General features: G+C 40.6%; 1 protein-coding gene across 1 annotated transcript in view; it reads left to right on the top strand.

Moving 5' to 3' along the window:
* Nucleotides 1-24,903, top strand: part of LGR5 (leucine rich repeat containing G protein-coupled receptor 5) — an 84,118-nt gene that overhangs the window by 50,108 nt on the left and 9,107 nt on the right. Inside the window, exons 5-14 of the mRNA XM_027770929.1 lie at nucleotides 1,081-1,296; nucleotides 4,477-4,548; nucleotides 7,755-7,823; nucleotides 11,349-11,420; nucleotides 13,288-13,359; nucleotides 13,498-13,566; nucleotides 13,708-13,779; nucleotides 17,482-17,547; nucleotides 19,415-19,486; nucleotides 24,406-24,477. Of these exons, the coding sequence (XP_027626730.1) occupies nucleotides 1,081-1,296; nucleotides 4,477-4,548; nucleotides 7,755-7,823; nucleotides 11,349-11,420; nucleotides 13,288-13,359; nucleotides 13,498-13,566; nucleotides 13,708-13,779; nucleotides 17,482-17,547; nucleotides 19,415-19,486; nucleotides 24,406-24,477 (852 nt within the window). The remainder of the gene's footprint in view (nucleotides 1-1,080; nucleotides 1,297-4,476; nucleotides 4,549-7,754; nucleotides 7,824-11,348; nucleotides 11,421-13,287; nucleotides 13,360-13,497; nucleotides 13,567-13,707; nucleotides 13,780-17,481; nucleotides 17,548-19,414; nucleotides 19,487-24,405; nucleotides 24,478-24,903) is intronic.

Genomic DNA, 24,903 nt, shown 5'->3' on the forward strand with positions numbered 1-24,903 from the left:
ATGATTTCATGATTTGCTAATCCTTCCTAATACATGGATTGGCTAAAATGCACTCCTATTTATTATTACTATTCTAGCTTTGAGAAAGCAAAAAAAAAAAAAAAGTGTGAGTCTTATAAAAATAGATTAGAAAAAACTGAGCAAGGGTTGTCAGAAGCATAACTGAGTGATGGTGGTTCTATTGTGCTTGGGCCTTACAGAAAACTTCAAACTATGTTTTGTCACTTTCCAAAAGAAAAGTTAAGGCATTTTAATTACAGTTACTGTTTACGTTGGGATGGAGGCAAAATAAATGTATTGCACTCCCTCTGCTGGCTCTGAAGCTGCAACAGCTCATTAACCAGACCTATTTTTAGATGTAATTCCTCATTTAAAACAAAAAATAAATGGAGTGTGGAAAAAGAAAGCAAAAGCTGGAAAGCTGTTAATTTTATTATTCGTTTAAAATAGCAAAACAGACATCTGCCCCATGCATTTGAGGAGGTAATAAAGCCAGCAGTTTTTAGGCTTTTCAGCACTTTACTAAAAAAAAAAAAAAAAAGGGGGGGGGCCCCACCCTCACCACTCCTGGAAGCGTATCTTTAACCTTTCAGAATGACTCAGTTCCTTTCAAATGCTAAAATAATCTTTTTGTCAGAGTTTAATGAACAAACTAGTAGTTTAGTATGTGAAGTATGTTCAAAACAGTCCAAAAAAGCAAAGGCATTCATTTGACTTTGGGTGGGAGGAGGGAGAAAGAGAAAAATGGTGTCAGAAAGGAAAGCTAAAAGATCATCATGCTGAAATTTTATACCTCGGGGGAGGCCACTTCCGTGCATGAAAGCATGTTCCCCACAAGCCTGGAAGGGAATCATAGCACCGGGGAATTTTAGAGCTAGAGAGACCTAAGAGGCAACAGACCAGCGCCTGAGTGAGGAATGCCCATTGGGAGAGGGAGAGGAAAATGCTCCAATGCCTGGAACCCTGAGCGCCCTGGCCCTGGTTCATTCTTGCTAATTGGCGTATGGACAATTTTCCTGCAAAAACTGTCTTCTGCCTGGGCTTTGTTCTCTTTCTCCTACTTGTTCTGTTGCCTTACAGGCGTCTGGATGCTAATCACATCAGCTACGTGCCCTCCAGCTGTTTCAGTGGCCTGCATTCCCTGAGACACCTGTGGCTGGATGACAACGCTTTGACAGAAATCCCCGTCCAGGCCTTCAGAAGTTTATCAGCATTGCAAGCCATGACCTTGGCGCTGAACAAAATACACCACATACCAGACTATGCCTTTGGAAATCTCTCCAGCTTGGTAGTTCTGTAAGTTTTATCGATTTTGCTCTCTCTTGTAACAGCTCCTAAATTCACTATAAGACCTTGGCCTTAAAATGCTGGCCCTTCAAACCTTGAGTGGGGGCATGGTAAGGAAGGAAAACCCCTGAGCCTCTCTCCAAAATATCCCACAAACGTTCCAATTGTGTAAATGACTTAAATAACATTTCCTGAGCACCTGCTAAGTGCCGAGCACTGCTGGACATATAAACATAATAAAATATGACCTCTGCCTTAGGGGAGTGCCTCATATATTATGTGAGAAGTCACCACACTGTACAATTAGTACAGTAGCCAGAGTTAATGAAAATTTCTTGTTTTTGATAATAATTGATAATTCAGGTCAAGCTGAAAAATGTCCTTTTTAATATTTAATAAAAGGTATTAAAGGACCAGCAGTTGGCATAATGGCTATGTCACCACGGTTCGAGTCCCGGATCCGGTGGCTTAAACTTACACAGGACGCATGTGCATGCGTGCCCAAGATTCCGAGAGGAGAATGGAGGAGAAGGGATTGAGGCGTGGCCATCTCCCCGGGGGGTGATTTCTCGCTTTCTGTCTCTCTGTCTCTGCGGAGGGGCAATGGGGGGGAGGGGTTTGGGGGCGGGCCATCTCCCCGGGGGGGGGGGGGGTAATTTCTGGCTTTCTATCTCTCTGTCTCTCTGTCTTTCTGGCACGTATACATGCCCTATAGCAAAAAAAGTATTAATAAATACCTTTTATTAAATATTTGTAATACAAAGAATCTTCAAAAATTCAGGATAATTCATATTATTAAAAAACTACATGGATTTCAAAATTCTTTTGCACCAAAGAAAACATGTACTTTTTTAAAAATTTTTTTCAGTTATTTCTTCCATGAGTGAGAGACAGAGTCAGCCCCACCAGCCTCCAACAGGTTCCCAGTGCCACAATTCACTATCAGCCCTGGCTAGCTGGGCGTTCCCTAGGAAGTCTCTGGGTCTAAACCCAGAACTCTCTCATGTGGGTCAGCCTCAAAGAACATTGAGTTTTACCTCTGCCACCATCTGATCCCTAAATTTGTACTTTAGTTCCATTTTTACTCAAAGTTTTTGAGGTCTTCCCTTACCTAATAAGCACTTCTGAAACCAAAGAAAGAGAACAAATATTTGATGGCAAGTTATGCATTTTATAGCTTTTTTCCCTGTTATGTCTAGATGTCATCATTTTAGTAAATCAAAATGACTCTTGAATAATTCATAGATTTCAAAGTAATCAGTCTTCTTTAAGAATGTAGGAATACCGGGAACCAGCAATTAGCGTAATGGCTATGACGCTGGACTCCCACGTAGTCGACCGCGGTTCGTGTCCCGGACCCGGTGGCTTAAAACTCACGCTGGGTGCGTGTGCGTACGTGCCCAAGATCCCGGGAGGAGAATGGAGGAGAAGGGATTGCGGCGTGACCATCCCCCCTGGGGGGTGATTTCTCGCTTTCTGTCTCTATGTCTCTGTCTGTCTGGCGAGTGCACGTGCCCTATAGTGAAGAATGTAGGAATATGAGGCCAACTCCATGGCTTACTGGTAAAGCACTGCTCAAGAGCATCCAGGCCGCATGTGGTGACCAGGTTCAAGTCCCCAGACTAGTCAGCCTGAAACCTTCTGAGCACAGTGTGAGTGCCCAAGATCCTACATGCTGGGAGACTGAAGGAAGGGGATTCTATTGCGACCACACCTGTGGAGGGTGCTTGTCTCTTTCTGTCTCTCTCTCTGCCTCTCCTTCATGCACTCTACCCTGAGTATATGGGAAAAGATGAGTGTAGCAATATACCCCAACGTGTGTAACAACAGTCAGTCAATGCTGAAATTGGAAAATAGCAGTTGCTTGAAAAGCTGTGAGAGCTATTTGCTTAAGACCTTGAAGACGGCTCTTTCTGCACTATTTCTCTCTGTACTGCATGCATGCCATGACTCACTGCAGCCTTCAATCATTTCCCTTCATTCCTTGACTGTATGTCTCTAATACTGCAGAGCAGTAAGTATCCCTGTGAAGGCTGGCCATCTATCTTATCCATCTGTTCCATTCCCTCAGTCCTCTTCTTCACATGTTACATGTGGAGCTCCTCAACAAGTGTCACACAGAACTCATATGAAACTCAAATTTATTTGTTAGAATAAAAATCTTAATCTGAAAAGAAAAGAAGATTTTGGTGATTTTAACTAATTTTTATACTGAATTTCACATATAAAGATGATGCTGGGGGGACCAGCAGGTGGTGTAGTGGTTTACTCCCACATGGCAAACCATGTTTCAAGTCTTGGAACTAGTGGCTTTCTCTCTCTCTCTCTCTCTCTCTCTCTCTCTCTCTCTCTCTCTCCTTGGTCAAATTAAAATGAATGAATGAATAAATAAAAATTAAAAAAAAAAGATGATGCTAGGAACACAACAAAAGCTGGGTACATGCTTCGGTTATTTTTTTCCCTTCCACCAGAGGGAATGGATTTGCAAAGATCCGGCTATTCTTTTGCACCATGCCCTTTTTAAACCCATTTCCAAAAATCCCTTTGGGAGTTGAACCAGTTTTCAGCTGTGTACACAGCTGTTCTCATTGGCTCTGACCTAACTGACTTGCCAGTGGAGCCAAAGATGATAATTATACACGTTAATACTGTGTCAAGATAACTAATCTTCTCAGGCAGCCGAAAAATCTGATCACTATTTCTTGTGGCTGAAATCGTTGTTTCCTGTTGACCTGTGGCCTGATGGCCCAACCCTGCAAATGTAGCCATTATGAACTTCAGCTTTAATAGAAAATGTGCTTAATACACCTGGGATCTCTGCACCCTCCATGTGTCAATCATGGTATCTGTTTAACATTCTACCAAAGCCACGCTGAACTACCTACATTGAAGGATATGCTAAAAATTCTGAATTTACTTACACAGATCATGCTGCTCTTATCATTATATACTCCCTGATCTCAAACCCAGATGATAAAACTGTGACTAGCTCTTAAATTCTATGGTATAGCATTATCTACAATATGAATAAATGGAGCAGATAGCCTTTTTTAAAAAAAAAACTATTCGTATCTTGTAACTAGTGCATTCTTTAATATAAGTATCTTTGGATTTAAGTCATCAGAATGTTGTGCTTAAATTAGGTATGTGCAGTGTGCCTTCATGACTGTGTGTAATGTTCTCCTACAGGCATCTCCATAACAATAGAATCCACTCCCTGGGAAAGAAATGTTTTGATGGGCTCCACAGCCTAGAGACTTTGTGAGTTGACCTTTTATTTGTTTCCCTTTTTTCAGTGTTTTCATGAATATTCTGAAGGAAACAAAATAGCCTTAAAGCCAAACTTGCTGTTTGGTTTGCTTAATTGCCTAAACTTTAAACATATTTGGAGTGACTTTATCTTACACACACACACACACACACACACACACACGCACGCGCACACACACACACGCACACACACACACAAACACACACCACAGAGCTAAACAATAAAACTGTGATTTTAGTTCCATCTAATAAGAGTAATAAATTAGTTAGAATAATTATAAGTTAAATGAGATGTTCTCTATTGAGTAGTGACTGTTTGCTTAGGAATGTGTATTCTTTATGAAGAATCAATTCTATACTGTCACTCAGGCTCACTATTCATGAGTTTGGTTCAAAAACTGCTGAATGACAGGATGCAGACTGGGCAGATGGTGGAGTCTCCAGCCTGAGATAAACAGGCATCTCATTAGGACATGGTGAGGGTTCATACTGAAGCAATGTACAAGACTAAAAGGTGCTATTTATTGATTATGTCTATATTCAAATATTCCACTGAACACTCGGTATACATTGTTTCAATTCATTTATACAACCATCCCATGACAGCAACTATGATTATCCCATCTTGGGCTCTAGTGAGGTTAAGTTATTTTACCAACATACTGAGTCAGTAGCAGAATGGAGATTTGTTTCCTTCTCTAATCTGATTCTGAAGTCCCTGTTTATCATTACATGCTACTTCCAAAGAATAGGTCGAAAGTTCAGTTCTTAGTTGGTACCACTAATAAAAATAGAGTCCCGCCTACTGACCGTAGCCTAGTGACTCTCCCAAAGCCTAGGTGAAGGCCCTCATTGACCACTCCAGGGTTCCAGCCTTTTCCCAGGAACTGAACTGCTCTCCATTGCTCTGATGAGTCAAAGAGGTATAGTAAGGAAGGGGATGACAGTCTGTGAGGGCCCTGAGTGTGCTGGGAGAGCAACTACACCCCCATTCCACCTTCATGGTTTTAATATTTGAGTGCAATAAACCACAGGGTCGCTGAATCTACAGTGCTGACTCTGGCCAGGACTGTAGACGATGACTAAAGACTACTTTTCCTGTGACCTCCGGGCCATTATGCATTTGCATAGAGAGTTTAGCAATTTGTACATAGTTGATTTAGCTTCTAGGCAGGCCTGGGTCCACTCATTTCCTGAGGCACCTTCTGTTGGTGGTGGTGGTACTCTATTGGCCAATGAGCTCTCCTTCCAGGGTTATTGAAGTCACTCTGCTTCAAACATCTTAGGTGCCAAAGACGAACTCATCCAGGCAGGACCATGATGTCAACTTAATGACAAAGCTAAGCAGTTCCCCCATCAGCTGTTCAGAAAAATTCTACCTACATAGAGCTGGGTTGGGGAATCTTAGCAATGGAAATCACCTTCTTGGTCCTTTCCAACAGAACAACAGAAATGGAAAACAATATGGACATTGACAAGTATTTCCATAAATAGTCTTTTGTATTTCCCCAATCCTGGGTGAGGGCCCAGAATTGCATATAAATAGCATACAGTACGACATTTCAGGACAAAATTCCTGTGAGTTTTATTGTCTCCTTCTCCCCGCACCCCCCCCCCCACGTTGCCCAGGGCTGCAGAGAATCAGTAAACTGGTTATTCCCAACCTCTTCCTTTCCTTTCCCTGACCAGATATCCAAGTAATTTATAAGGGCCCAGTTCTTGTTTAATCAAAACAGAGCATCTGGAGAGATTTACAAACAGGAAGAAAATTTATGTCCACAAGTCTCCTGCCAGCAATATAGCTTAAGGATGGTTTGCGCCAGACAAGTAGGAATCTTGATTCATGTTTAACTCAGTCAAATTATCTCTCTCTTAAAATTAAATAGCAATTCTTCTACACAGAAGAGGATCTAACCACATCTGATTGCCTGACCAAAGGTTTTTCTGTGTCATCTGGGAAATCTGCCATTCCCAGAGACCAGGAGGCAATTACTTTTTCATATGAAGATGTAAATAAAAGGTGGAGTAAGTCTATAAAGTGCTCGTGAGTAATGGAATTGAAAAGTCATTTGTGTCATAACAGAGAAATTGATGATGAGAGACTGTTTGGCCGTTGCGTCTCTACGCATGAGGGGTAATGTAGAGCATTGCCTCACGGACCAAGGAAAACATCATGTTTCTCATGTGGATCCTTATTTGTGACCCTGAGAGAATTCTAGACCACATGTCCTTCCTGAGAGAACCTGGTATCCCTTCAGGCTGGGATATAGGCAGACACTCTGCATTTCCAAGAAAGTTAAGGAGAGGACAGGGAAAGGGATATCATCTGGAAACCCCGACTTGATCATGTACAAGCTGGCAACCTCATGAGCTGGGTTCAGATGAAGAGCTCCACCCGCAAACTACCAAAACAACAGTAAGGATCTCTCCTACTTGGAAGTTGAGGCTGCTTGTTCCCTCCCTTTTCTAAAATGCCCCAGTGCCATTGTGCTTTGGCTCTTTACGAATTTCTCCTGATCAATTCAATTGCCATTTTAATGCAGATACTTGTGGAATGTTGGTGGTTAGCATATCAAGAAAACTACTCTTCATAAAGAGAAAGAATTAGAATGTTTTGTTGATGATATGGATCCATTAAAATAGCATGTTAATTTTTCTTGTAAGTGTAGTACATATTAATTTTTAAGGTTTTTTTTTAATTTTTTAACTTATTTTTTATTTGCATTTAACCACCATACATCTTTGCAGCATACAACATGGCTTTTCCCAGCATTAATATGGTGCATAGTAGTCAAGTCAAAGGCATTATCATATACATTATCATCAGCAGATAATTTTTTCATTTTTGTGTCTATTAAATGTTTTGTTTTGGACTAGTAGATGGCATAATGGTTACATAGCTGAACTCCCACGTAGTTGACCATGGTTTGAATCCCATACCAGGTGGCTCAAAACTCACATCAGGCGTGTGTGCATGTGTGCCCAAAACCCCGAGAGGAGAATGGAGGAGAAGGGATTGCAGCATGGCTGTGCCCCCTGGGGTGCGATTTCTCACTTTCTGTCTCTCTGTCTCTCTGGTGAGAGCACACACCCCATAGCAAAAATCTCTCCAAAGAAAACATTTTGTTGTTTTTCCTATCTCCTCCCTCTCACTCCCACAGAGGAATTTTTCATTGAAAACATTTTCTCTTTTTCAGAGATTTAAATTATAATAACCTTGATGAATTTCCCACTGCAATCAGGACACTCTCCAACCTTAAGGAACTGTAAGTATGAAGGACAATTTTAAAGAAAGAGTTTTGTTCTTTGTGAATTTATTTTAAAATATGTGTGATTATTAGACACAATATGAATCGCTAGAAAAATTTTAAAGCTTGTATAAATAATGGTTAAATGCACTTGAAATATATTTTCATTAATTCTATCAACAGCAAACATCAGATAGTATTTTTATTTATGGTGTTTCTCGTATATATATTTAAAAATGTGTATTTCTCTAAGCCATATTCTTCTTCCTTTTCCAAGCAATATATACTCTCTCAACATCTATATACTTCATAGATTTGCAGTAAAACTACAATGGAGTTTAGTTATTTGCTGAGCATTTCTAAGAATCTGAACATTTCTAGGTTGTGTAAGTCTAGAACCAAGTAAGTAAAACAGGGCCAGCAGGTGGCATGGAGGTTAAGGCAGCTGGATCCCACTTGGTTAAATCCACAGTCTGAGTCTTGGACCCAGAGCTTGAAAATCACTCTGGGCACATGTGCATGCATGCCTAAAATCCAAAGAGGAGGATGGAGGAAAAGGGATTGTGACATGGCCATCCCCTCTGGGAAAGTGATTTCTTACTTTCTCTCTGTCTCAGTCTCTCCAGTGAGTACATGTGCCTTATGACAAAAAATAAAATAAAAATAAAAGACAGAGAGAGAGAAAGAGACTATACTTAGTATAGTATTAGATGCTTTCACATACATTATTACATATTCTTTAAATGCTTCAAGAATTTTATTTAATAATAAAAGAAAACATGATTTTACCAAATAAAGCTAAAGTCTAGCAATTGGATTACATATATTGTCTTTGAGATAATAAAACTTAATTAGCTTTTCTTTGTACCTAAAAGGATGAATAACTTATGTAAATATTGTTTTAATATTTGGAAAGAAAAAATAAACCTAGAACCTTCTTTTCCTTAATAGTGAGAAATAAGTTACACAGCTAAAGGAGGTAAACAGGGGAACCTGTTTAAAAGAAAAAAGCTTGGATTGGCCCATAGACTAGCAGTTAAGGGAGCTGATCCCAAATAGCCAGATGTAGCTTGAATTCCAGACCTAGTGGCTTAAAAAGCACACCAGGTACGTATATATGCATGCCCCAAAATCACAACAAGATGGAGAAATAGAGGAGAAGGGGTGTGGCATGGCCATGCTCTACTGTAGGGTGCCCTCTCCCTCTGTCTCTCTTTCTCTTTAGTGAGTGCACATGCCCTCTGACAATTTTTTTAAAAATGGAAGGAAAGCCTTTCCAATGTGGACTGGGCAGAATGGCTCCTGCAAAGAAAGGAAGCAAGAAGTAAAGGGCCGGGACCAGCAGTTAGCGTAATGGCTATGTCGCTGGACTCTCATGTAGTCTACCGCCGTTCAAGTCCTGGACCCAGTGCCTTAAACTCATGCTGGGTGCGTCTTCATGCATGCCCAAGATCCCGAGAGGAGAATGGAGGAGAAGGGATTGCGGCGTGGCCATAACCCCCTCCCCGGGGGGTGATTTCTCGCTTTCTGTCTCTCTGTCTGTCTGGCGAGCACACACGCCCTATAGGGAAAACCTCTCAAAAAAATAAATAAATAAATAAAAGTAAAAGGGCCATTCTGCCATCAACCAGGTGCTGACCCGAGAATACACCATCAACATTCATAAGCATATCCATGGCATAGGCTTCAAGAAATGTGCCCCTGGGCACCCAAAGAGATCCAAAATTTACCATGAAGGAGATGGGGACTCCAGATGTGCTCATTGATACCAGATTCAACAAAGTTGTCTGGGCCTAAGGAATAAGGAAAGCCCCATGCCATATCTGTGTGTAGTTGTCCAGAAAATGTAATGAGGATGAAAATTCACCCAACAAGCTCTACACTCTGGTGATCTATGCACCTGTTGCCATTTTCAAAATTCTAGATAGTCAATGAGGATAAGAAGTAACTGCTGATTCTCAAATAAAGTTATAAAACCTCAAAAGAAAGAAAGAGAGAAGAAAGAGAGAAAGAAGAGATAGAAAGAGAAAGACAGAGAAAGAGAACGGAAGAAAGGAAGGAAGGAAGGAAGGAAGGAGAGAAGGAAGGAGAGAAGGAAAGAAAGAAAGAGAGAGGAGAAAGAAAGAAAGAAAGAAAGAAAGAAAGAAAGAAAGAAAGAAAGAGAAAGGAGAGAGAAAGAAAGAAAAAGGAGAGAGAAAGAAAGAAAAAGGAGAGAGAAAGAAAGAAGAGAGAAAGAAAGAAAAGAAGGAAGAAAGGAAGAAAAAGAAAGAAAAAGAAAAACTCTTTCAGGGGGATTTGCCTCAAAAACTCCCATTTGTGGCTTAACCAGGTCATCTTCATTGTATACAGTCAGGACGTCCAAACATTGATACTCACCTCATGCAACCACCAGCCAATGTAAGATCAAAGACCCTTGACCCTGCTCCTCTGCCATTCAGACAACATTAGCACTGACAGATGAGAATCAGTTTGTTTTTACAGACTCGCTGAGATGGAGTACCTTCCTTCGAGTCAGGAAATTTCATCCTCATAAAGAGATTACTTAAATCTCTGCTTCACTGCAGTTTAAGTCAATTTTCTCTTCTAGCCTCAAATGGGTCAGGTAGAATGATCGTAATTCTCTCTCTAAAGATGATCCCACTCTCTAAGGCCATTAAGTAATAGTGCTTTATTGGATATTAATGGATAGATTTTCTTGGTATAATATTAGATTGTAAGTTTCCATAAATTGTATTATTTTCAGATTGTTACTTTTTTGATTGCCAGAGAGCATGTGCACTCACCAGAGAGATAGAGAGACAGAGAAAAAAGGAGTGGGAGAAAGTACCTTGCCCCATAGGACATGGTCACACCACAATCCCTTCTCTATTTTTCTTTTTCTTTTTTCTTTTTTTTTTTTTTTTTTGGAGAGGTTTTTGCTATAGGGCGTGTGCGCTCGCCAGACAGAGAGGGAGAGACAGAGAGATAGAAAGCAAGAAATCACCCCCCATGGGGGATGGCCATGCCGCAATCCCTTCTCCTCCATTCTCCTCTTGGGATCTTGGGTATGCATGCACACACGCCCGGCGTGAGTTTAAGCCACCAGGTCCAGGACACGAACCGCAGTCAACTACGTGGGAGTCCAGCAACATAGCCATTACTCTAACTGCTGGTCCCCTTTCTTTATTTTTCTATCCTATCAGAATTTGGAGCACACTCACGTGCATATGCATGTACACACATGCACACACACACTGTATTTTTCCAAGCTGCCTGGGCTGAGATTCAAACTGGAGTCAACTACGTGGGACCTTGTTCCTTGAGCCACTGGGCCACAGGGCCAGCCTTATTTTCAGATTCATTATTTTTCTTTCTAGACTTCAGCAAATAATTTCTTTTTTTTTTCCTAGAGAGTAAATGAAGGCACAAAAGTTTCAAGATGCATGAAGGGATTTAACCTTGTCTTCTCATTATTAAAAGTGCTGATTATTGCCACAAGGGAAGAAACTATTGCATAAACTTACTCCACTTGATTTTATACAAAAAATGTTTTTCTTTTTCTAGAGGATTCCACAGCAATAATATCAGGTCAATCCCTGAGAAAGCATTTGTAGGCAACCCTTCTCTTATCACAATGTAAGTGGCCATGGTGCTTTTTCACTTTCCATCCTGAACTATAGCATACAGTGCACTTTTAAATATAATAATATGTATGTTCTGTATTTGCCTGAGTTTTTCCTCAGTCAACATAAGCATCTATACAGAGAAATGTATATGGAGGTGTTTTGCCAAGTTTTAGCTGAACACTGGTATAATGTCAAATATTCATTTTTAGGATCCACAGTGTGCATTGCATTGTACTTGATGCCTTCAGATGTCTAGTCTCATTTAACAATAATCTAGTGAAATGCTTTTGACTATTTCTATTTTCTAAAAAATAAGACTGATTTTTATAGTGTCAATGTCAAGATCATATGGTCATTCAGACTTGAACCCTAGTGTACTAGAAGTATAAATTACTATATACAAAGAGGGCTCTTGTGCAGGAATAGATTCCAACTGAAATCAAGGCTATGGATGGAAGAATGTTGTTTTATGCTAAGTCTCTATATATTGTTATATGCTAAGTCCCATTCATTAGTAAGCCCTACCATTGAGTTACAAACTAAGACCTAATTCTAGGAAGATGTATGTGTCCTAGAAAAGTATATATGAGGTTTTATATGGCATAAAAGAATAAAATAGTTACAACTATAAAGTTCAGTATAGCTAAATTTTTTAAAGGTTTTTGCCATAGGGCATGTGTGCTCACCAGAGAGACAGAGAGAGAGAAAGTGAGAAACCCACCCACCCCCATGTGGCATGGGGGGGGATGGCCATACCACAATACTTTCTCCTTCGTTCTCCTCTCAAGATTTTGGGCACACACACACACACACACACACACACACGTGCCCTGAGTGAATTTCAAGCCGCCAGGTCTAGGACTTGAACCATGATAGACTATATGGAAGTCCAGCTTCTTAACCACCATGCCACCGGCTAGCCCCTCAGTATAGCTCATTCTATATTTCACATTTAGTACAGACAAAAGATTAATGATATATAGAAAAATAGGAAGATGAAAACATGTGAACATTAGCCTGGCTTTTAGGTGAAAGACACTGTCCAGGCAGGTGTGGGACATAGGACTGACCTGGGGCTGTGGATAAGAAGACTTGAACAGGAAGGGGACTAAGGGCAACAGTTGAACATGGCTCTAGGAGCTCTTCTCAGCAGATGTTCAGCCTGTGCCAACTTGACTGAGAAACTCTCTGGAATCACGTAGCAATTGTCATAAATGGGCTGGACTCCCAATTAACTCTGACAAAAGAAGGGGGAAAAAAATAAACTGCAAACAAAAACCATTCATTGTTTCTGAAATGTTCTGACAATGTTTTGGCAAACAAAGAGTTTTAAAGTGCATTGACCAATAAACATTAGTCCTCCTTAGAGAGTATTTACATATTAAGAAGTTGACAAATTGCATTGCCTTTGCTCCTCTTTCTTGGCAGCCTGAGACTGGTTTTTAATCACTCTTTTGATATGCTAATACCCACTGAAGAGCACTAAGGCCGGCACTTAAGAATGCTTCTCTCCATGGACCACTTTCTCCCTGAAAGACTCCTCTCATTGCTCCTCATCTGTTTCCACTCCTGTCACCATCAGCCACCCCCCACCCGCCCATAGTTTACTGGTTTTTCTCCTCAGAAACTAGCACTCATATCTGCCTTGCTGTCAGAAACTTTCGATTTTATACAGCATGGATTTCTTATGAAAAGACTCATAATATGAGTCAAAATACTTTTCAAGGTTTGCCCGAAGCCAAGAAATCAGGAATGTCATGTAATATAGTATAATCGAAGCCACATAAGTACATTTCATGTATTTGTCAAAATTTTGAACAGATATTCATTTGCCATTCAAGTGTTATACTAATATATTGGTGTTTGGATATTGTCAGACATTTCTATGACAACCCCATCCAGTTTGTTGGAAGATCTGCTTTTCAACATTTACCTGAACTAAGGACACTGTAAGTTTCTATTTCTCTTAGAGATCACTTTTCCCTGCAGGGTCACTGTACAGACTAAATGAGTGTTAGAGGTTGAAGTGCTTTGAAAAGTCCTTTCTAAATCTTCCCTCAGTAATACTCATCTACTCCTCCTTCTAGGACGTTGAATGGTGCCTCACAGATAACTGAATTCCCTGATCTAACCGGCACTGCAAACCTGGAGAGCCTGTAAGTACTTGAGTCGGCACTTGACTTGGCCCAGAACATTCACTGCCCTTGAAGTGTGATCAGTCTTAACATTGGTGAATCAACACATGTCATTGTGTGATGCTGAAATGAAAGAATTATGTCTGGTTTGTGTTTTAACAGGACTTTAACTGGAGCACAGATTTCATCTCTTCCTCAAACCGTCTGCGATCAGTTACCTAATCTCCAAGTGCTGTGCGTATCAGTAAGGCAAGAAATGTTGTGTAAACAGGCAACTTCCATTTACGGGTGGAATGCCAGACATTGTTATCGCAATGATCCTTTAAAGCGGGAGCGAGTTCTTTCCTTGTAGGTCGATCTATAGGAGGTCAAGCCTCCTATGCCCTTCTTGGTAGAGGCTCTAGACATGCCCTTGGTAGCAAAAGCGATGTGCCTGTTGTTTCCAAATCTCAATCTCCCACTAGAATTTCAGCTGGCACGTGTTTCCTGCCGGAAAATGAATGCAAAGATGCCAAATAGCTTCATTTCTGTCTCTAAAGGCAGAGCAGGCCAAAATAACAATGGGTCAACCCAGTATGGATGCCAAAATTAAAATTTGAGTTCTCAGACTTGCACAAGCTTTGGTAAAGGTGACCAACTATTCTTCCTGTATAGTCGTGGGTGCCATGCCTAATGTTTATCTAGTAGTTAACAGTGTGTATATGTTATTTCTATTGAATTGGGGCTCCCCCCTCCCACTCCCACCCTGCCTTTCTTATGTTTTATAAGAAGTAGTTTGACGAGCCTTGCTTTGACCTGCCTCTTCTAATTCTCTCTCAATTCCCACTCGATCTTATTATGAGCCTCTCAAGTGCTCTTGAGACATAGTGAAAAGACCCTTGGTCTCTGACCATGGCTCTGCTTTCACATAGTAGACCCTCTCAGAGTTGAACGCCTGTGACTCCACCACAGAACTTACTTAGTAGCAGAACTACAAGCGGTGCTGCAAGTCTCTTATGGACAAATGAGAATGCCTGCCATGGTGATCCTGCCTCCCCTGTCCCCAGGCTGTCATGTCACTTCAGACCCCAGTTGCTCAGTGACATAAGGGTGCAATAGCAATACACGTTAGCCTTGGAGTCGGTCATTCATGTCTTGAAGGTAGCAGGTATAGAGCACATCTTCGTCCATTTTCTGCTGCTCAGTAACAGGATAGGATTTCACACTGTAGCTAGTGTATAGTGTCTGTCTCCACTATGTCACTCAACAAATGGTAAAACTACCCAGGTCTTCAACTACATGACTAGAGACCAGCTGGTGAAATGGTTAAAAGCAAGATTTCGTGGTCGGCCATGTGGGAGTCCAGTGCTTTAACCATCATGCCACCTGCTGGCCCCCAGCACACTATCTTGAGCAAGTTATTATCCCTTATGTGAATCAGGGTCCCAGTTTGTAAAATGAAGATATAGCCACTTCCTTCAAAGGATCACCATGAGGATTAAATGACTACATAAAAATACTTATTGCTATAGGGCGTGTGCGCTTGCCAGAGAGACAGAGAGACAGAAAGCGAGAAATCACTTCCCACGGGGGATGGCCACACCACAATCCCTTCTCCTCCATTCTCCTCTCAGGATCTTGGGCACGCATGCACACGCTCCTGGCATGAGTTTAAGACACTGGGTCCGGGACTCGAACTCGAACCTCAGTTGACTACATGGGAGTCCAGTGACATAGCCATTACACCAACTGTTGGTCCTCTAGGAAGAAATTTCACTGTACTTGGGTGGTTTGTCCTCCAAGTTGCTTCACCCACCATACAAGCTGAGTGTGGCTCTCCCAACATACTAGCTGAGGATCTTACACAAGTCATTTGATATTGTATAGGAATAATCCTAGTATCTGTCTCACTAAGTGAGATAATTCAAATAAAGCCTAAACATGGTGTTTTTATATAAAAAGCTCCTGATCAGTGTTAGCCATGAAAATCAATAGGTAGAAAGAAATATGATGTCTTTATGCAGAAGGTGATTTTTTAAGAATATTAATTTTTTGAGAGGTTTTCGCTATAGGGCGCGTGCGCTCGCCAGACAGACAGAGAGAGACAGAGAGACAGAAAGCGAGAAATCATCCCCCAGGGGGGATGGCCACGCCGCAATCCCTTCTCCTCCATTCTCCTCCTGGGATCTTGGGCACACACGCACACGTGCCCGGCTTGAGTTTTAAGCCACCAGGTCTGGGACGCGAACCACGGTCGACTATGTGGGAGTCCAGTGACATAGCCATTACGCTAACTGCTGGTCCCAAGAATATTAAAATTTTTATTTATTTATTATTCTTATTTTAATTTGTTATAGGACATGTGCACTCACTAGAGAGAGACAGAGAGCAAGAGAAAGCAAGCTACCAGATCCAGAATTCAAACCTCAGTCGGCCATGTGGGAGTCTAGCACCTCAACCACCACACTGACTGCTGGCCTCTATAGAAGAAGGTTTTAGATACTCTCTAATAAGAGGCAGAGTCTACAGAGATAAGTAAACCAAAAAATAATAATAATAATAAAATTTTTTTTCAACTAAGCAGGCTTTTCCAACTTTTAAAAACAAACACAAAACTGACATTTGAAGGAAAAGGGACCACTGGCTGAGCAGGCTTGGCCTAAAACAGCAATAATGAGGAAGCAGGAGGAGAGATTAGTGAGAATAAGTGGCCAGGCTGGTGAGAGGAGGTAGGGAGTCCACTCACTCACTAACAAGGGGCTCGGGGAGCACTTCCACACACTCTTCTATCCTCAGAGCTCTCTCCAGGGCCTTAATTTCCCTTTCCTAACACTTTCGCCCCCACTCCTCAAGAACATGTGCAAGTTAGTAAACCAAATTGTTATCAGCTTTGATAGTATGTATCCATTTTGCTATATTGACTACTTTTTGAGAATACATATCACATTGTTCATTAGGTGTATTTGTATATAGGTTTGGTATTTGGGGAGGCAGCTTTGAAACCTCTAATATAAACTACAAGTGTGTATTTGCAAACAGCTTTGTTTGAATTATTGATGTGTAGTAAATAAATTCTATTTCTATATAAGTCCCATTCATTTAATAAATGTAGGGTAAAGTGATCAATTATTTCTACATAAATCCTATTTATTTAATAAATGTAGGATAAAGTAATCAATAACAAGAATAGAACAAAAGCTTCTTAGAAACCGTATGGGTTTTTCAGTTGCTTAGTGGTGATGTGGTTTAAGAATTAGAATCAGGCATGAAAATGTGTTAGCTGATTAACTGATAACTTGCAAACCATGAGACAAGATTTAAAAAAAAAAAGATCTATGTTACTTTATCTACTAGCTTTCTTTTTCTAAAACTTTCTGCAAATTGCCATGGCTTGTTTTAGATTAGTTATATTATACGATAAATATGTCCAGATGTTTTTGTTATCCTGTAATTTGTTGAATATTGGCTGAAGACTTTTTGAAATTATTTTCCCCCTTTGTAGTGATTGATTTCAAAGTCAGTGCTATATTTTGAATGTTGGGTTTGTTTTTGTTGTTGTTTTCTTTTTAGCTGATTAGAAAAAAAAAACTCAATGATTTCTTTTAGCTGCAGAGATGTAGCAGCTCTTAGAAACAGAGGCACAGTTATTAAATTTAATTTGTATTCATTTTCAGTAAGATAATAGCTAGAACATTATAGATGATCACTAATAAAATATAAATAAATTCATTAAGTAAATTATTTAAATCAATTAAAGGAGTATAACAGTTACATTTCAGTAAACATTTGAACCTACTGGTTAATCCAATAATGCCTGCGACTACCTGCTCTGTGTCAGGGCTGTGGAAGGGTTCCGTCTGTCTTGGGAGATATCACATCTTAGAAAAAGAGGGCCAGGCAGTTTCCTTATGATTAATATGTAACAGATTTTCTCTCTTTGCGCCTTCTGTTTTTCAGAGATCTGTCTTACAACCTACTAGAAGATTTACCCAGTTTTTCACTCTGCCAAAAACTTCAGAAAATGTACGTCTGTAAAGGTGTCTAAGCCACGTAGTAAAAAGAACAAGAGCCAAAACCCATTTCTCAGGGTCATTGGCTCATTTACCTTGCCGTTCACCGGAGAGATATTTGATGCTTTTTCTTCCTTCACACAATGTGTGACCATGTAGCTAGAAAGTTGGGAATCATCGCTGATGTTATTTTATCATGCACCATACTGTAATATCAGTAACACGTTTATTATGTGTCTGCCTTTTTCCCCCTAACTCGATGTAATTAATATTGAAATAGGTTTGTTTAAACTTTGAAAGATTTCTTCTTTTAGGTGTACAATCAAACTTACATATGTAATGAATGTTGGTGTTTTTGAATATGGGGAAACTTGTTTGTTGGTATGTCTGTTTCACAATAGTCATTTCTGAAGATTTTTTTTTGGGGGGGAGGAGATTTCTGCTATAGGGTCATGTACTCACCAGAGAGACAGAGAGACAGAAAGTGAGAAATCACCTCCTGGGGAGATGACCACACCACAATACCTTCTCCATTCTCTTCTTAAGATCTTGGGCACACATGCACATATGCTCAGCATGAGTTTTAAGCCACCGAGTCCAGGATTCAAACCACAGTCAATTATGTGGGAGTCCAGCAACATGACCATTGTGCAACCTGCTGGTGACAAGTCATTTTTAAAGGAGTTTTGTTTTGATTTTTTTTTGTTGTTTTTTCTGTTGTTGTTGTTGTTGTTTTAGAGAGAGAGAGATTTTTGCTATAGGGTGAATGCATTTGCCAGAGAGACAGAAAGCAAGAAATCACACCCCACCCCACCCCCAGCACCAGGGAGGATGGCCATGCCACAATCCGTTCTCCTCCATTTTCTTGGGATTTGGGGCACACACAGACATGCACTCAGTGTGAGTTTCCAGCCTCCAGGTCCAAGAATTGAACTACAGTTGACCATGTGGAAGTTCAGCAATATAACCATTATGCCATCTGCTGGTCCCTAGAGAAGATGTTTCAATTGTTATGGTTAAAGTGTCATAGATACTGCTTAGGTATGAGACATTTTGAAAATCCTCTCTTAAATTTACCTACCCCACAAAATATCAGCCATATTGTTTTTTTAAAGAAGAATTTTTTATTTTTTTATCTTATTTATTATTATTATTATTTTTAATTTGCTATAGGGCATGTGCAGTCACCAGAGGGGGGATGAGGGGAGTGAGAAAACAAGCTGTCAGATCCAGGACTCAAGCTGTGGTAGGCTATGTGGGAGTCCAGCTCCTTAACCACCAGGCCACCAGTGCCAATTATTTTTAAATTGCAATAATACTTCTTTCATGGTCAAATATTGAACTGTAAGTTAGTTTTGAGAATTATAGTACTTAGTTCACTACAATTATAGCTAAAATAATATTGCTTTTTAGTCACACTTCAGTTTTCATCAAAACAATAGTAACCATTTATCCTTTCACACTTCATTTTTCTTCAAATGCCTTTGGGTGATTATGAGAGAATAAACCAAACCAAATTCATCTTTAAAAAGGTAAAGATCTGACTCTCTGAGATACTTTCAAAGAATACAAGAAGGCCTGAGCAGACAGCTTCCAGAGAAGTGTTCTCAAGTGTTTTAAATGATTATGATGTGTTTGGGACTTGGTTTTATGTTCCCCCGAAAGGAACTAGCTGCTTTGAAAGAGAAGCAATACATACTTCAGTGTATAAATTCTCATGTTCATTTTTAACAAACAAAAGTCCATCTCTTGATAGTCACACTTCATGGGATTACCTCCTTTGACTGAGGGCAGGTGATCCCTCTGCAGAAGTTCTCTGAAGTCTGTAATTTTTTAAACCAGTAACATTTAGATCATTTTTTGGACCTTTGTCATTTCAGTGACCTACGACATAATGAGATCCATGAAATCAAAGTGGATGCTTTCCAGCAGTTGCTTAGCCTCCGATCTCTGTGAGTACCCTTCCCAGCACCTTTTTTGACACAGAGCACTCACCTTCTCTTTTGCGCTTCCCCTAACATTTTCTTTCCTCCTTATTGTGCTTTTGTACATCTATTTACCATGAAAAGGCAAGTATTTTGCTCTTATTTCAAAGAATAAATTTATTTATGTATTTATTTATTTGAGATTTTTGCTATCGGGCACGTGTCCTCACTGGAGAGACAGAAAGTGAGAAATCATCACCCCCCCCCCCCAGGGAGGATGGCCATGCCACAGTCCCTTCTCTTCCATTCTCCTGTCGGGATGTTGGGCACACACACACATATGCCTGGCATGATTTTCAAGCCACTGGTCCAGGACTTGAACTACAGTCGACCACATGGGAATCCAGCACCGTTAACAACCATGCCACCTGCTGACCCCATCAGGAATAAATTTTAAAAAGTAAATTTGTAATTATGCTCTCTACCAATCAGCAGAAGAGGAAGGACTCAAGCTGTTGGATGGTCTACAAAATGTGTTCTGTCCACAGCTTGGAATTGGCAGGGATCATTTTGTATGCAAAAATGGGATAACCATGCAATCCTTTCTTTTCTGCTTTTCTTTCCTTGGTGAAAGAGGAGTACATGCATCCTCTGGCAACTTTTTTTAGATGTTTTTGCCATAGGACACATGTGCTCACTGGAGAAAGACAGAGAATGACAGGAAAAGTGAGAAATCAATCCCCAGGAGGGATGGTCACAGAACAATCCCTTCTCCCCCATCCTCCTCTCAAGATTTTGGACACGCACGTGCACACACCCAGCATGATTTTCAAGCTACAGCATCCAGGACTCGAACCATGGTTGGCCATGTGCGAGTCCAGTGACTTAACCACCATGTTACCTGCCACACTCAAAGCACTTTTTTTCAATATGTGTCTCAAACTGAGAGTTACTGAGGGGGTGACTGAAAAATACAATTTCCAGGTCCTCACCTGCCTCAAGAGTTAGAATCTCTGGAGTGGGGCCTAGGAATCTACATTTTAAAAAAATACACTAAGGTCTGAGTATGATTATACTAAAAAATGCTTCTGTTCCTCAGGACAATAAGATTTATCAATATTTAATAACATTTTATGATTGAAAATAACACATATTAACCATAAATTTTAAAAAAGAAAACTTGCTGGGACCAGCATTTGGCATAATGGTTATGTTGCTAGACTCGCATGTGGTCAACCACGGTTCAAGTCCCAGACCCAGTGGCGTAAACTCACACCAGGAGCGTGTGCAAACATGCCCAGGATCCCGAGAGGAGAATGGGGGAGAAGGGATTGTGACGTGGCCATCACCCCTGGGGGGTGATTTCCTGCTTTCTTTCTCTCTGTCTCTCTCTATCTTTCCAGTGAGCATACGTGCCCTATTGCAAAAACCTCTCCAAAAGGAAAAAAAAAGAAAACTTGCTAATAAATTATTTTATGATATGACAGTTGAAACTACTAGATTTCAAGATCATTTTGATGAATGGTGATGATATGTAATGTTTAAACTATATGTTTGCTAAAATTCTTTTTCTTTTGCTGACTTCTAATGTTTGTATAATGCTCAAGAGACTATGCTCTTGGTAAAATAATCATTCTTCACAACTTTTTTTTTTTAATTGCTAGAGGGTGTGTATACCTGCCAGAGAGGGGAAAAAAACACCCCCCCAGTGGGGTATGGTCGTGCAGTAATCCCTTCTCCATCTCTCTGTCCTGTCGGGATCTGGGACACGTACGCACATGCATCTTATGTGTTTTTCAAGCTGCCAGGGCCAGGATTCCAACTGCATTTGGCAATAAGGGATCTAGCTCCCTTAACTACTAGGCTATAGGGATGGCCTGCTACATTTTAAATTTACTTGTGAGTATCACTTAAAGGATCACATCATCCACATCTTCTTTCTTCAGCCCCTACCCATTCATCTCATTCTCCAAGGAGACACAAAACTAATCTTTCTCAAATAGAAATCTATTCATGTTACTTCCCCTTCCCCCTCCCTTTTTGAGAGATTTTTGCATGCATGCAGAAAGAGACAGAGAGACAGAAAGCAAAATATCACCCTCTCCCCCACCAGAAAGGATGACCATGCTGCAATCCCTTCTCCTCCATTCTCCTCTTGGGATTTTGGGCACGCATGCACACACACATGCCCGGCATGAGCTTTAAGCCTCCGGGTTCAGAACTCGAGCCATGATCAGCCATGTGGGAGTCCAGCGACGTAACCATTATACTATCTGCTGGTCCCCAGGTTACTTCCCTTTTTAAAATACTTTCTATTATTCCTCTACTGTCTTCAAGATCAAGACTAAATTTCTCAGCATCACTCTTCAAAATCTGATTCCAATCTCCTGATACAGCCTCGTTTGTCTCTCACTCATTCCCTGTTCCATGACTCATAGGTACTTCTCCTTTTCTCATTGCCTACTGGATTGCTTCCTGTCCTTGACTTGCCCCCCTTGTCCAACCCATAAGAACAAAGTCCTCTGTCTTTGACCCCACTCTATTCTGAAGCACTTTGCATGTTCTTTGCTAGAAGACTTAACACTCAAGCACTGTCATCAGATAGACCATGCCCCACCCAAATGAGAACTTTTATCTTCAAAGTCTAGTGCAATGGCTCTCTCGTTGGTAGCTTGAGAATCCAAACATGTTCTGAGCAAAAAGATCAGGGTCTCAGAAGCCAGTGCTCCTGGAGTTGAATCTCAGCTCTTGGGACTTTGGGCAAGTGAGTTATCACATTGTGTCTTTGTTTCCCCATCAGTAAGCAGGGATAATGGTAATACCTACCTCTTAGAGTTATGTGGGGTTATGAGATAATACATGTAAGAAAACTCCTAACCGTACCTGATACGTAGTAAGTATGTAACAGTAGTAGTAGTAGTATATAGCTTTTTAGGGTCTATCAGTGTACCTGGAAGGAAATAGAATTAATCTCAGATAGTCCCAAAAGAAGGGATACTTCATTTGGCAGGGAGTCAGCAAATGATAGATGTGCACAAACTAGCAACATCATTAAGTCTGCAGCTGAAGAATCACAGAGAGGAAATGATGTCTCCAGAATGCAGAAGGAACTTAGGCATGGAGAGAGCGTGCAGTTGTTGAGAAGGTGGGTAGCTGCTCTCAGAGATATGGTTCCAAAACAGGGAAGGAGCAGAATACAAGGACTCTGGCTTCTCTTTCCTCTTGGGGATTCCACTAGGAATCCAACTGAGATCAACAGGGAGCTGTGGATATGCAGCCTGCAGGCTCACCATCAGGCACAGAGTAGAGCAGGAGAGTAGAAAATGACTCCTCTGGGGCTGCTAGGAGGATTCCAGCACATAGACGCTCAAATCAAAAAGGAATTACATTTCTTTGTGCTGGTGAGTTCTCACATAGTCACTTAAAATCCCAGTCAAATTGTTAGAAAGCCCCATGGCAGGACTTGACCTACATTCCTGATATTCTGCTCTGTGAAGTTCGCCCCTGGAACCCATATTTCCACTTAAAGCTGCCGACAAGGCTGTGACAGATAGGATCACTTGTTCATCTCACTGGACCATAGTTTTTGAGCAGCTCGATCTAAGATAATGGTCTCCTCATTCAGTTACCCAAAGTCCAACTGCTACTTGTAGTCTTTCCAACTTGCTTATTTTTCTTCCCCTTGTTAGCTGTGAGTTTCTTTTTTTCTGGGATCAATGAAAAGAGACAAAGGTAAAGACATGAATTTTCTAGAGGAAAGATTAGAAACCCAAGGAACCCTTCAAATGAGAATGTGGATAACTAAGGGTTCATTTTCATACACTTATCTGTACTGAGAGAAGTTGACTTTTATCACTTTCAGTTCTCACAAACACCTACATCTTTGTTACACTTCTTTGTTAGGCATTTTAAAAATTAAAATCTTCAATCTGTAGTTCCTTTCTTAAAATATAACATTCTTATCTCTGTTAAATTATCTACAGAACTTCTCGCAAAAGGTTTTACTCCTGCTAAATGATCTGTATTTTATTACGTGTGTGTGGGACAAGTGAATTTTATTTCCCCATAAACTGTACTTTTTCTTTGCTATCAAAGGATTTTATTTCTAACATATGTTAGCCCCTATTTTATTCATATCCCAGTTAAGAATTTACTTGTCAGTAGTCCTTACTGGGGATTTTCTCGAAAAAAACTTTGCATTTTTCTCAAGGCCTGATATATGAATATCTGGGCGATGTGCACAATTTTTTTTCAGTGTTTCACTAAATGTCCAGGGACATTTTATAACTAAAAACTTACTAGCTTGTCAGAAGAGCCTCCGAAGTTTCTGTCTCTTCCTGCACTCCTCCCCATCTCATTTCAGAAATGCCCTAATAAAATTTTACAACTGTAAAAGTCAGTCTTTTAGAAAGAAAAGGATAAAAAAATGAAATGCCCACCTAAATTATTTTTTTTGTTTTTTTTGGAGAGGTTTTTCGCTATAGGGCGCGTGCACTCGTCAGATAGAGAGAGATATAGAGACAGAAAGTGAGAAATCACCCCCCAGGGGGGATGGTCACGCCGCAATCCCTTCTCCTCCATTCTCCTCTCAGGATCTTGGGCACGCACGCACATGCGCCCGGCGTGAGTTTTAAGCCACCGGGTCCGGGACGCGAACCGCAGTTGACCACGTGGGAGTCCAGCGACATAGCCATTACGCTAACTGCTGGTTCCCCCCAACTGAGTTATTTTTTTGATTGCTTTAAACAAGGTTGACTTAAAGTTCTATTTTATACTAACAATATCTTTATCTGAAGGACAATCTGATGAGATCATTATTCCTGATCTGAGTGGAAATTAAGTTTTGGTGGCAAACTAAATGTATATAGAAAACCTGATGTTCTGATGTATTCTTTCTTTTTTTTTTTTTTTTTACATAATCCTCTTGTTGGTCTTTGTTTTAATAGGAATCTAGCTTGGAACAAAATTGCCATTATTCACCCCAGTGCATTTTCCACTTTGCCATCCCTAATGAAGCTGTGAGTAATTTTATTACTTATTTATGGCATGTCTATTAAAAACTAGGGACCATCTAGCTAATGAAAACTTTGGGGTTGGACATTGGTGCAGTGATAATGCAATGTTCTGTGAGGCTAACTCACATGGAAAGGTTCTGGGTTTGCATCTGGAGGCTTCTCTGAATACACTGGGCACATGTGTGCCAATGGTCTGGCACTGGCTGAGGCTGGGGGTGGATCACAGCATGAAAATCCTGTTGAGAATCTCTCTCTCCCTCTTTCTTTCACTCTGTATCACAGAAGAAACTTTAAAAAATAAAATAAAAACTTGATTTTGCTAAAAAAAAAAAGTCTGAAATGCACAGTTTGCCTGTCCTCTATGTTCTCCACACCTAGCTGTGTCGGGGATAGGGCGCTCTCCTGCTCCTTCTAGGCTAATGAGCCCTT

The sequence above is a fragment of the Tupaia chinensis genome, unplaced genomic scaffold (assembly GCF_000334495.1).
Source record: "Tupaia chinensis unplaced genomic scaffold, TupChi_1.0 Scaffold000168_1, whole genome shotgun sequence".
Classification (NCBI taxonomy): Eukaryota; Metazoa; Chordata; class Mammalia; order Scandentia; family Tupaiidae; genus Tupaia; species Tupaia belangeri.